Below are 13,761 nucleotides of genomic sequence, written 5' to 3'. Positions count from 1 at the left end.
TCATGGCCATGGTTGGATCTGTGTTGGGAAATAGTTCATAAGCTTTAATTTCCAAGTGAAGAACCAGTAACTTAAGATGACAATACTGAAATAATATTTTGATGAAATGAGCTGTATGCACCAAGTCTGCCATGAAAACCACATATAAGGTTCTAAAAGCTTTTATTTTGAAGGTGACCCCGCTAGCTGCTGCTGCTGACCCGGATGCTTCACCATTAGCAACATGGCGGCTCCCGTCCGTAGAATCAGGAGCGTCTCGTCGGTGTGTTGATAAAGTGTCAGATAGCTCCTTCAGTACTGATCCAGCAGAGTCTCTGTATGTCTGGATAAACCTTCTGAATGGACTTCTAGATGTTCACCTTTGTTACCGGATGTTGATTCTCTGACTCATCTCCCGGTAGCCTATAAAGATACTGAAGTTAGCTTAGCATGCTAGTCCTAGTTTAACTGAGAGGACACGAGGTTTGTGACGTAGTTTGTGCGGACGAAACGTTTCTTTTCGTTGTGTGAAAATGTCTAAAAGAACGATAGCAGAGTACGAGGAGGAACTTTCTATTTTAAAAGAGAAGAACGAGCGACAACGGAGACTACTGGACGCTGTTTTCAACCCGAAAGTCCGGATACAAAGAGCAGGTTGGTTCTGTTTTTTTTTGTTTTGTTTATCACTTTAAACTAATGGAACCAGTTCTGGAGGATGTATTCACATTATGTACTGTGGTAGAGTTACAAGTCTTTTACTTAAGTATTCACATCATGTACTGAGAAGGAGTTACAGGTACCTTTCAGAGATACTCATTGTTTTTTTTTAATAAAAAAAACAATGATATCTGAGGTACATTCTGTACTTTTGACAGTACTACGTATCAGAAGTACATATTGTACTGTTTACTGTATTACATCTAACAGGTTCATATTGTAATTTTTACTTTACTACTGCTCAGACGTAGGTTTTTTTTTTTACTCTAATACATCTCAGAAGTATATGCTGTACTTTTTATACTACATTGTAGAGGTGAATATTGGACTTTTTAATCTACGACACCCAGTGGCGGGCCGTGGAATTGTAACCTATGCTAACTGTTTAGTTTAACGGCTGATCACGGCGCAACCAACACTATTACAGCAGCAACAATCACAACGGTTATGTTACACAGAACTGAACGGGACTTGACGGTCCGTAAAATACACAATAACACGGAAAATAGTCAAAATAAACTTAAACAAAACAAACCAGGTTACAAACACACTGTGACCTCTCTCCGCCCAGACAAAAGCCTCTTACCTGATTCTCATCTGACGGTGAAGAAAACAACGAATGTTGCCTTAAAGAATCCAGGAATTTAGTGGTCTTCATTCTGCAGGTTAAAGCAGAGGAGCACAGGGCGAGTTATCCGTTTCTCTTTCGGGATCCAGAAGCAGTCTGTTGTTTGACCAGAGAATGTAGTTCAACCTCAAGGTGTTTTCTTTAAAGGCATCAACGTTGTTTCACCTCCTATGAGCAACATGAGTCTCACAGACGTCGCAGGGTGAAGGAATGCACCATGTTCATAGTCTTGGTGACGTCGTGTCCGTGTCACACGGACTCCCTGGGGTTCTTAGTGGGGCTCGTCCAATGAGGCACCATGTGGTGTGGTTTAAACCAAATCAATGATATGTATACTTCTTCTTTCACGATAGTAGCTACACATGACCTTTGTTGGTGTACTCGAGGGAAAGTAAAAGTAGCCGGTCAGTGGAGCATGTTAGAGTTGGTGGACCATATAGTCTCTGCATCTGCTACTGAGGGTCTGTTACTGCCGGTAGTGAGTGGTTCAGTCAATGCAATCAGTCAATGTAAGTTCCTATGTGATGTTTACGACCGCAGCAGCATGTTTTTATTTAGGGGTCATGCTTCTCTCATTTACACCTAATTCACCGCTATTCAGTGATAAACCTCTTAAAAAAAATAGTATAAGATTTCTCAGACGTATGAATGTATTTTATTATTCTCCACAGACCTCCAGCAGCTGCTGGTGGTTAGAGAAGAGGTTCTCCCTGAACAGCAGAACTGGAGCTCCAGTCTGAACCAGGAGGACCCTGAGCCCCCACGTATTAAAGAGGAACAGGAGGACCCTGAGCCCCCACGTATTAAAGAGGAACAGGAGGACCCAGAGCCCCTACGTATTAAAGAGGAACAGGAGGACCCAGAGCCCCCACGTATTAAAGAGGAACAGGAGGACCCAGAGCCCCCACATATTAAAGAGGAACAGGAGGACCCAGAGCCCCCACATATTAAAGAGGAACAGGAGGACCCAGAGCCCCCACATATTAAAGAGGAACAGGAGGACCCAGAGCCCCCACATATTAAAGAGGAACAGGAGGACCCAGAGCCCCCACATATTAAAGAGGAACAGGAGGACCCAGAGCCCTTACACATTAAAGAGGAACAGGAGGACCCGGAGCCCCCACACACTAAAGAGGAACAGGAGGAACTATGGACCAGTCAGGAGGGAGAGCAGCTTCAAGAGTTGGAGGAAGCTGGTATCAAGTTCTCATTCACTCCTGTGAAGAGTGAAGATGATGGAGCAGTTTGTGGAGGATCAGAACCAGACAGGAAGCCAGATCTAGAAAGACATCCAGGATCAGATACTGATGAGAGTGAAGACTTGTCTGAACCTGATACTGATGACAGTAGAGATTGGGTTGAGACTCAGGAACCTCAGTCAGATTTAAACCCTCTGCAAAACAATGAAGTACCTGTGAACTGTAGTACTGGAAATACATCAAGCAGCTCGCCTGAATGTGCTAGAAGCTCTGACCACAAGGTACATCTGAAGAGACACACTAGAGCCGAAACATCAGTGAAACCATTTAGTTGTTCAGTTTGTAGTAAAACATTTGCACATAAGGGACACCTGAACTCTCACATGACTGTCCACACAGGAGTGAAAGCATTTAGTTGCTCAGTTTGTGGTAAAACATTTGCACATAAAAGTTATATAAAGGATCACATGACTGTCCACACAGGAGTAAAAGCATTTCCTTGTTCCGTTTGTGGTAAAACATTTGCACGACCAGCAATCCTGAATTCTCACATGACTGCCCACACAGGTGGCGAGAAACCATTTAGTTGTTCAGTTTGTGGTAAAACATTTGCACACAAGGGACACCTGAACGATCACATGACTGTCCACACAGCAGTGAAACCATTTAGTTGTTCAGTTTGTGGTAGAGCATTTGCACATAAGAGATATATAAAGGATCACATGACTATTCACACAGGAGTAAAAGCATTTAGTTGTTCCGTTTGTGGTAAAACATTTGTACGACGGGCAACCCTGAATTCTCACATGACTACCCACACAGGTGGCGAGAAACCATTTAGTTGTTCAGTTTGTGGTAAAACATTTGGACTTAAGGGAAACCTGAATTCTCACATGAGGATCCACACAGGACTGAAACCATTTAGTTGTTCAGTTTGTGGTAAAACATTTTCACAAAAGGAAAGTCTGAGTCGACATTTAAAACTCCACACTAGAGAAACTAATTAGTTGTGGAGTTTGCTCAAAATTTTCACAGACCGGCCTTCACGGTGTGGCCGATAAATATGATGCAATAAAATGATACGACCGGCATAAAGACAAATATAAAGTGCATAAAAGTACAACTCACCATTACGTTGACCTAGTAGAAGGCCTGAGCTTATCATAGGTGATGAAACTGAGGGAAATATTTAAGCTTCTTTCTCTTCGGCAACGTTTTCTCCAGTTTAAACTCAGTACTTCCTTGATTTAGTTTTACTAGAAACTGCAGTTTTGTTCCATAACTGAAGAATGACTGAATTGAGAAAAGAATGGTGGTTAATTATCTCCATCCTTCTTTCTTCTTCAACATCATCCTCGACTGATCGCATTTCTTTGACATTTAGGGATTCTGTCCTTTGTTTTAGGACGTGAATATTTTACCTTTTGTTTATCAAACATTCTCTTTGATTCACTGCTATTGTAAAGGCTGATTTATACTCTGGTTGTACGCAGAGACGCAAGCACGCAAGACACGCATGGCCCCCCTTGCGTGGTCAAATCGGCCATCTTGTGTGCATGCGTGCGACACTCAAAATTTCTGACTATCCGTCAAAGCTATGCGAGCCGTTCGCAACCCGCAAGGCTGTGATTGGTCCGCTAACCACATCCTTTTCTGAGTCTCTCATTTCCGGTTTCATAGCATAATACCTCTGTTTTTAAAAGCCACAGCAGAAACACGAACAATGGATCCAGTTGAAGAACGCTTGGCTGAAGAGGTCCACTAATATGAGCATTTATATAACCTGTCTGACGGAGTATAAGGACACGCAGATGGCGGTAAATTCCTGGAGGGAGATATTGGTGAACGTCGGTGTGCAGGTCGACTCTACGGCCGTTGCGCCACCTGCTGTTCTGGCGTATGAAAAACACACGAGAACTATAAACAAAAACGAGTCCGTCGATCCGACTGCGTGGCCAGCCGCAGTTGTAGTTGCAGGAGTATAATTCACCCTTAACAGCTGTTCAAGTGATCTGTTCTAATTGTTTGCATGGTGGCTCTCAAACAGTTAAAAAGTTCATTCAATGTTTCCACCAAAATGACTTCAGGTCAATGTTTACTTCCATATTTGCTCCAGTGTTTGTAACTAAGCTGCAGCAGCCGGTTGTTCTTTTGAAACTCAATCTGCGTTCATATTTAATGGTTTAATTGTTTTTAATGGAAGTTACATTTATATTTAGTATGTTAAATGTGAATGAATTGCCTTCATTAATGGAATGTATTGTTCACTGATATGATTTCCACCCTGTTACATTTAGTCCATCCTGTTATCTGAACTTTTTTCAAATGAATGCTTGTTTGTAAATTCTGTTTAAAATATATTTTAAGGCTAAAGTAAGGGACATGTTTACTCTTAGAACATTATTCCAATACTTGTGTATTAAAAACACATGAATAGAGATGTGAATGTCATGTAACAGGGTGGACATTTGGTCTTTTAATGTAAATAATTTAGGGATTCTATCAGTTGTTTTAGGATGTGAAGTTTACTTTTTGTGGACCAAACTTTTTCTTAGATTTACTTCTATTGTAATAGTTGTATAAATAAATAAAACAGTAATCTGTTCTAATTGTTTTCATGGTGGCTCTCTAACAATTTAAAAGTTCAGCCAATGTTTTCACCAAAATGACTTCAGGTCAATGTTTACTTCCATGTTTGCTCCAGTGTTTGTAGCTAAGCTGCAGCGGCCGGTTGTTCTTTTGAACCACAGCAGCAATTGATTATTTTATTTGTTCTTTTTATTTGTTTGACTGAGAGAGACAAGAGAGAGACCATTTAGTTGTGATGTTTGTGGAAAAAGATTCACAGTACAGGAAAGTCTGAAGTCACATATGAGAGTCCACACGGGAGAAACCATTTAGTTGTGACACAACAAGACACCGATGGGGATTCATTGGTAGTTTATTGAAAAGCAAGACAAAAGTACAAAAAGAATGAAACGGAGCAACTTCTTTTGACTTCCATCACGTAACCCGACACAAGAAGAGATTCAGAGCATCGACGTTCAATTCATACACAAGCAAGAAGGAAAACATCCCGAGTCCCAAAACACCAGCAGGAAATTCAAGACTTTTAATCAGCTGAGAAGCTTCAAACATCACACAACTACTCATGAATACCAGGTACAATGTAAATACTATATTTAAAAACATGATTATTTCAGGAAAAACCTCAAAGACATAAAATGTGATTTGCTTCAGCTGTATGGAATCAAACTGAGTGTGTGTGTGTGTGTGTGTGTCTACATGTGAATTTACATTTGTGTTACCAAGAAAAGCCCAACAGCAGAAGAATTAACGTGTAACTGGTGGATTAGTTTGAGATGAACACACACGTCTTTATGTGAAGAGAGCTGTGACGCTTTCCTTCTTCTGAAGGAGGAATTCACTTTTTTTGTACTTTTTTATTGAAACTAAATCATCTAAATAATTTAATAGCATCAGTTATGTCGGATCATTTTTGTTAAGCAGTTTTTCCAAATGTGTTTTCTTTGTATTCCAACCGGTGAGCGTCTACAACTGGACCACCGGCCTGCTTCTTGCATAACATTGTGTGTTAATGCAGCTTTAGAGCCTCGTTGCACGGCTGCCTTTTGCCCACATGAACACAGGTCATATTCAATCTTAATGTTGGTGGTGAGATGGCCCCTTTTCTTTGTATTTGAATGACAGATTGTTAATAAACTTTTGCAGATAATGATGTTTAATGTCGCCAATTTGTGAAGGAGAGGAGTCATCTTCCTCTTCACGCCGTCACTCGCATCAGTCTGGAAAAATAAAAAAGCGTTCATGAATGAAGAGAGCAAAAAGTGATGATGCGTCTCTCATGTGTCAGAAGTGGAAAGCTGTGGAACCTTCAGGACGGAGAAGTGAACGCGTGCAACTTCAAATCATGTGTATAGATATGTGTACATGTGATATTTCAGACAGGAACAGGAAGTAGTTACCATGGCGTCAGTGGTGCGGAGCTGTTTGCACCGTCTGCTGAAGAAGAGTCAGACCCTGAAGAGAAGAAAATACACAGTTAGAAGAAAATACACAGTTAGAAGAATAGTCAAGTCAATAGATGGATGGATATGAACCTGATTCGCTGATCGGAGGAGGAGGGTTCTGTGGAGTCGCCATATCTACAGAAACAGAACAAAATAAATCAAGACAAGGCAGCTCCAGTTCAGCTGCTGGATGAACTTTCTCTCCACAGATGTTACGAGTCTATAATCTTACTACTCATGGAACTAAAGTCAATAGTTTTTCCAACTCCATGCTTCAAGGCCTGAACAACAACCTACATCCTAATACGACGCCTTTTTGGAAAGAATAGCACCTAAAGAATCGGCAACAAAACTCACAATAAAGCAGGAGTGATGAAGTACAACTCATCGTAAACCACTTTCATACGAGCGTCTAGTCAAAGTGTTACAGTTTAAATTAAAAGAAACAACTTCTACTTACATGTCTGAGGCTTTTTAGCTGAAAGAAAAAGAAAAGACATAATTTCAGACGTCACAGTTGTATATTCAGAATATCTTTTCTCCACTAAATCTGACTCCTTTACATTGGTAACAAAACAAGCTTTTACAGTCTGTTTCAGTCTTTATTTATTGTTCTGGAGCTTCTCTCTGACGTCATTGAGCACTGAGTCTGGTGACTGTTGGCTGCTGCATTAAAGAAACTCTTCATCAGTAACAGAGTGATGAGTTCAGGCAGCTCGTCTTCACAAACACAGACTCAGTAAAGCAGCAGAGCTCCGGTACGATCAGAGGACCTGGTGACTACAACAGCAGAGGCTCTGTGGCCCCAAAGCCGGACGCCCAAACCGCTGGTTGCTTCAGACTGTGAACGAGACCTGAAGCTGTTTCACTTTGCAACCTGATGAGCAGGAAGTCAAACGGCTCAAATCAAAAGAAGAACAGGAAACGTCAAACTTGGAAAAATCCTTGACTTTCTCACCTTTCATCTTTCTGTAAGCCACGAGTCCACCGATGACGACAAGGGCAAGAACAGCCACTGCAGCGATGACGATGAAGATGATGGTCATGTCAAAGGGCTTCTCTGTTGAGCGTGAAGGACAAGACACAACAAAAGATGAGCGACAGACTTCACCAAATGACAGCTGGGATCTTCTCCAGCGCCCCGCGACCCTGAACAGGATGAGCAGCTCATAATGGATGAAATATAAAACATTAAAGTACTTTTTCACAGAAGACGTTTGATAGCCACCTCCCTCCCTCCTGGTCTCAGCCTCACCTGCGTTGGTCCGGATCACGGCTTTATCCAGTCTGGTGACGTTTTCCTTCTCCACACCAGACAGCTGAAACACACACTCGTACTTCTTCCAGTCTTCAGCCGGGACGGAGGAGAGTTTCAGGTCGACGCTCATCTGGAAGGTCCCGTCGTGGTTGCGGAGGATCTCTCCGAGGTCCACGTCCTCGTGGAGCTCCACTCCATCTTTCCTCCAGAACAGCGAGGCTCTGTCCGGGTAGAAGCCGGTAGCGTGACAGCTGACTGGAGAGGAGGGAGACTTCTGGAGGAGAGACACAAAGGGAAGCTCTGGAGGGGGAGAGAGGGAGGGGGAGAGGGAGAGAGAGAGAGAGAGAGAGAAGTTATAGGTTATTTATTATGATCATCTACTGTATAATTCCCACTTACACTATATTCATGTATGCAATGCAAATTCATGTTATTGAAGTGTAACTGAGAAAAGAAGAAAAGAAGGGTGAGACAGAGGGGATGAAAAGACAGATGAAGAGGAGAGAGGGACCAGAAAAGAGAGGAAGACAGAGTGAAGAGACAGAGAGAGAGACAAACAGATCAGATACAAAGAGAGAGAGACGATGGAGTGGTGATGAGTGTGAGGGAGGAAGTGAGGTGAAGGAGAGAAGGAGGCAGAGAGAGGAAGAAAGGGAGGAAGTGAGATGAAGGAGAGAAGGAGGCAGAGGGAGGAAAGAGGGAGGAAGTGAGATGAAGGAGAGAAGGAGGCAGAGGGAGGAACAGAGGTGAAGAAGAAAAGGAGGCAGAGGAGGGAAGAGAGGGAGGAAGTGAGGTGAAGGAGAAAAGGAGGCAGAGGGAGGAAGAGAGGGAGGAAGTGAGGTGAAGGAGAAAAGGAGGCAAAGGGAGGAAGAAAGGGAGGAAGTGAGGTGAAGGAGAAAAGGAGGCAGAGAGAGGAAGAGAGGGAGGAAGGAGGCAGAGGGAGGAAGTGAGGGAGGAAGTGAAGGAGAAAAGGAGGCAGAGGGAGGAAGAGAGGGTGGAAGTGAGGGATGAAGAGAGGGAGAAAGGAGGCAGAGGGAGGATGAGAGGGAGGAAGGAGACATGAGAGACTTGTGGGTCTCTGCATGTGGGGACATGTCATGTGACTGTTGCTCAGCAACAAGAGAAGCTTCATGAGCATCGGGTCCATGAAGAGACATCAGGTCATGTGACTCTACCTGTTCTCATCAGAGAGCTGCTGCCGTACTTCAAGTACTTCTTCAGCCACTCAGGACAGAGCTGAGTGTAGTAGTTATTTTTCTGTGCTATCAGAGCTTTGTTATTATCCAACTTGTGTTTGGTGATGACAGCTTGTGGTTTTGGAGCGATCCATGTTCCTGTCTTCAGGTCCAAGGATAAGAAGTCTTCTCCATCAAAAGCATGCTGTTCATAACCTTTGACCTCATTGGTCTCATCATCCCATTCACAGCCGTACATGTTCTGGACCATGTGGACGCCTGAGAGAGAGAGAGAGAGCGAGAGAGAGAGAGAGAGAGAGAGAGAGAGAGAGAGAGAGAGAGAGAGAGAGAGAGAGAAAGAGAGAGAGATATTTTATTAATATTGTTGTTATTATTTTGTGATCTGTGTTCATGCCAATAAAGCTAATTGAATGGAGAGAGAGAGAGAGAGAGAGAGAGAGAGAGAGAGAGAGAGAGAGAGAGAGAGAGAGAGAGAGAGAGACCTTTCATTGAATATTGCAGCATAAATGCACTGCGGTCACATGGAGGTAATCTGATCTAATCTGTAGTTCTCTCATATATTTATGGATAAAACTGATGATTGTTGTCGTTATTGACTATGAAATGATTTCATCCACAAATCAACAAAATGTTTACACTTTAAAATGTCAAAAAATAGAGAAAGATTCTTTAGTCTCATCAACACTGAACAATATTTAATATGAAATAATATAAAACAGAGAAAAGAAGAACATCCTCGTGTGTGTGTGTGTGTGTGTGTGTGTGTGTGTGTGTGTGTGTGTGTGTGGTTTGTGTGTGACAATATAAACTAAATGTGTGAATCATAAACAAACCTCCAGTTTGGTTGAAGCGCTGCTTTGCTACTTCAATGTTGTTTATGTTGTCCTGCTCTGCGCCCATACAGTTCTCAGTGTTCCTCTTCCAGTACTCAGGATCCTCCTCTGTGACTCTGCTCATCCAGTCCTGTTTGGGTTCTGCTCTCTTGGTGTTGCTGTCATAGTGAAACATCTGGAGGTCATCAACCATCCCAACAGCCACAAACACTGGGAAGTTTGTGAGTCCAGAGGAGGAAGTGTAGAAATACTTCAGAGAGTGAGTCACTGGAACAGAAAGTCAACGCCATCACTTTCACTTTTGATATCACACTTTAATAAATCTCTGAACAAAGTGAGAATAAGAACAACATTCAAGACATCTGCACAACATCTGCTGTGCACTCGACACACACAGAAACAAATGAACACTTTCATGTCTCTGACGATGTCTTTAAAAACACACTTAATGAATCTACTTCCGGTTAAAACATCAAACCCTTCTGAGGCCGACACTGACACGCGCCAGCTGACGGTGTGTTTGATATGAACACATGACAGAAACACGTGATACACATTCATTAGTTGTTGTTTGTATGTGACGAAGATAGAAACTAAGCTCCAAAGTGAACTGCTGCCCTCTGGAGGACAAACTGTGTATGAAGACTGTTGATGAACGAGCTGCAACTTAGTTTGACTTTTCTTTACTTTCTTTATTGTTGCTCATCATCCAATATGTATATTTATAACTCATGAGTGCCGTGAGAAGCTCAGCTACTTTATTACTGCGTTATGCTCCTGATGTGATGACGTAGAGGCCCAACATCAAAGAGGCCGCAGAGGGAGAGAAACGACGCACTTGTGTCCTTCTTCACTTCCCTCGAGGAAACGGCAACAATGAGCTGCACGCGCGGGATTTACTCTCAGAGCTTTTTGTGAGACTCTTTCATAACTTTTCACGTCGTCACGAGGAAAGTCCCGGAACTGAAACAGCCGAGAGCAGCAGAAGCTCCTCGGACACTAAATTGTACTTTGTGGGTCAAAAGGAGTCACTCACCCGCCGCCGCGCCGTGAAGGCTCACCAGCAGGAGACTCAGAGTCCACGTCTCCATCGGGAAGAGCTGCTGCTGCTTCTGCTTCAGGAGGAGAAGAGACGCGGTGCTGACAGCTCGAGGATCGGGACTGTACTGAGGGAGAGAGGAGGAGGAGGAGAAGGAGGAGAAGGAATAGGAGGAGGAGCCTTCAACCTCTGCGCCAATGGAGATTTAATCTGAGCGCCTACGTCACTTGTCACCAGGTAGAAGTGAGCCACACAGGTTACAAAGTGAAAGTAAAGGTGTTGTGGCGACAGATGGGCCTGCGCTTTAAGTGAGGGCCTGAAGAAACTATTACAACTGTTAGGGGTATTATTATTCCTCTGATCCTTGTTTTTGTACATTAAACTGCTTTTTGGGGAACTTGTCATTCTCCAAAAGTCACCAAATCTGGAAAGCTTGTCAGGTCTGGTGAAAATAGCCATCTGAAGCGACTCAGAGCTGTGGACGCTGAAAACTGCTGGAAGGAGAGAAATGTAACACCTCTGTTGATGTTTGAACTCCTGATGCTGCTTTTCCTTTTGAGTTGAGACTCTGTTTCACATCACTTATTGTTGATCGAGCACTTTGCTGAAGGTTGTGGAAGTTCATTTGATGAAACACTCTTCCTTTGTTCTCACTGCTTTACTGAGATGATTATTCATGCTGTTGATTATTATTACTACAGTATAATGCATAAATACTGCAATAATATGTAGAAGCATCACAGTATTATTCATGATTATTATTGTTTGTGATTTTGAGGCTTGAACTCCGGTTGATGAAAGATCTTCCAGCTCACTGGTGCTCAATATTCATAACTGGTGATCAATACCTGAGTCAGCAGGGTGACAGATCACACAACTCTTCTTGTTTAATAAACACACTTTTGCTATTTCATGGAGTCAAACGTGACAGCACATTTATTCACAAGTGACAACAGACTAAAATATGAACTTGTGTATAACATGAACTAAAATGTGGACTTGCTTCCAGATGGAGGAACACGTCGGCCATCAGCTGTACTACTAGAACATATAGACATGAATACTGGAAACAGACTCTAGACGTCTGTTGAGAACAAGCGATACAGCTCATAAGTAGCAACAGTATGAAATGCCAGATAGAAAACATGAACCTGAGATGTTGGTGCCTTTTATCAATCTGCAGATATATAAATCATAAGCATTGCATTTATAACCAATCAGAAGGAAAACCATATTTAACACTTTAGTGCGGCTTTGATGCATTTTATATGAATAAGTCACTTGATAGAACATGTAAGAGACTCCTTTAACCTTGTGTGAAGTGTGGGAAGTTAGAAGTTTACTAGAAGTATGTTACACACACAACGACTCTGGCTTGGTGGTTGGTGCGTGACAATAAAACTTATGCAATAGTAGAAAACATAACGTAAATAAAAAGTATGACAAACAAAACAATCAAATCAAGAGTATGTTAAAACGAGTATGTTATTAAAGTGTCGTGTGTGTTTAAAGAGAAGAGTGTGTAAAGGGTGTGTACCTGTAAGTAATTGTCCTGAGGACGTAAGTGCTCATTTATATTCTCTGCTCTCTCTGTCTTCTTCTGAACTGTATGTGTGCACATTGTTCACCATGATGCTCTGTGAGGTGCTCTCTGTTATGAATATTCATAAGGTCAATAAGCCTCTGAAAGAGGAAGTGGACGCTGCTGTTCCTACTTGGTTCTTCTTATCTCTGAAATATTCAATTCCTCCATCAGCTGACGATCACTGACAACGTGACGCATATACACGAATACTTCATGTTCAGTTTGACCCCGAAACAAAAGCACAGATGTTTGATTCCCTGCGAGCGATGGAGGAGAGGAGCGTCAGAGAGGAAGCTGCAGCGCTGCCAGGTGGCCACTAGGTGGAGACAGGGAGCTCAAGATAAGGTCTGATAACTCATCCAGACCTGCAATGAAGATTTGACTGTCATTACTGTGCAGATAGTGTGTGTGTGTGTGTGTGTGTGTGTGTGTGTGTGTGTGTGTGTGTGTGTTTGTTGATGAGGTCCCAGACTTCACAGGAAGAGTTCACTCATTAACTAAATAACTTTCCCCCCAAAATGTATCTTCATTTCACATGATTACAATACGGATATAAAAATATAGATTTATATATGTATTAATATATGACATATATATGTTAATGATTTTTAAGTATGCGTTTGATACTCTTGATTCTGTCTGAATCAAGTAACTGAAACAGTCGTATTGTGCTAATTAGATTAGTTAGATCATACATCAAATTTCTGTTTCTAAAAAAACTTGGGAAAATATTTATATTTTTACAAATATGTAGTCGCGTCACTTGACTGTTTTTATCCTCTGAAAATAAAAAATACTGTTAAAACTATTTAAATCACTGAAAGGTTTGACAACAACTGAGACGTTTTAAAGCTCAACGCTCAAGATGCAAAAATAAAACCCATTACATCATTTTCTTATTCTTCTTTAAAAATGAAGCGCTTTTCAGAAGCATTTTTCGTCATGGACCCATTTACATGTGTTTTTTGTGATGATATATATATATATATATATATATATATATATATATATAGCAGCAAGATGTTGAAGGCTGTGTGTTGTGTCACTGGTTTGTGTGTCTCTTTCTCAACTAGATGTTATAGCTTTACTTTCACACTTTAGTTTCCCACATGTTGGGTTCCTGCAACGGGTCCACAGACTGTTTATTGTGTTTTAAAGTATATTTATTATTTTAAGAGTTATATAAGGACACGTTTCCCTTCTTGTGCTGCAACAAAAGCCTCTGCGCTCAAACAAAGGATATTGGCTGTTTGTTGCATTTCCTGTAGTGTAACGTGTATTTCAAACGATAATCAT

At 41.8% G+C, this 13,761-nt stretch overlaps 2 protein-coding genes across 2 annotated transcripts; one reads left to right on the top strand and one right to left on the bottom strand.

The window, feature by feature from the left end:
• Window positions 1-241: 241 nt before the first annotated feature.
• LOC137780780 (gastrula zinc finger protein XlCGF26.1-like) lies at window positions 242-4,821 on the top strand. Its single transcript, XM_068569000.1, has 2 exons — window positions 242-633; window positions 1,996-4,821. The coding sequence occupies exons 1-2, from the start codon at window positions 513-515 to the stop codon at window positions 3,528-3,530; spliced, it is 1,656 nt and encodes a 551-aa protein (XP_068425101.1). The 5' UTR covers window positions 242-512; the 3' UTR covers window positions 3,531-4,821.
• A 625-nt stretch (window positions 4,822-5,446) lies between these two features.
• LOC137780790 (class I histocompatibility antigen, F10 alpha chain-like) lies at window positions 5,447-10,993 on the bottom strand. Its single transcript, XM_068569012.1, has 9 exons — window positions 10,878-10,993; window positions 9,842-10,108; window positions 8,988-9,266; window positions 7,810-8,112; window positions 7,513-7,614; window positions 7,015-7,032; window positions 6,645-6,689; window positions 6,510-6,564; window positions 5,447-6,329 (listed from the first exon to the last, which is right to left on the bottom strand). Coding segments are annotated over exons 1-9 (1,125 nt in total). The 5' UTR covers window positions 10,933-10,993; the 3' UTR covers window positions 5,447-6,328.
• Between the last annotated feature and the right edge of the window lie 2,768 nt (window positions 10,994-13,761).

Source organism: Clinocottus analis, unplaced genomic scaffold, assembly GCF_023055335.1.
Source record: "Clinocottus analis isolate CAN_PGR_092001 unplaced genomic scaffold, fCliAna1.0.p SCAF_9, whole genome shotgun sequence".
Lineage (NCBI taxonomy): Eukaryota > Metazoa > Chordata > Actinopteri > Perciformes > Cottidae > Clinocottus > Clinocottus analis.
Note: the sequence above shows the minus strand (reverse complement) of the source record. Positions and strands in the feature narration are given on the sequence as shown.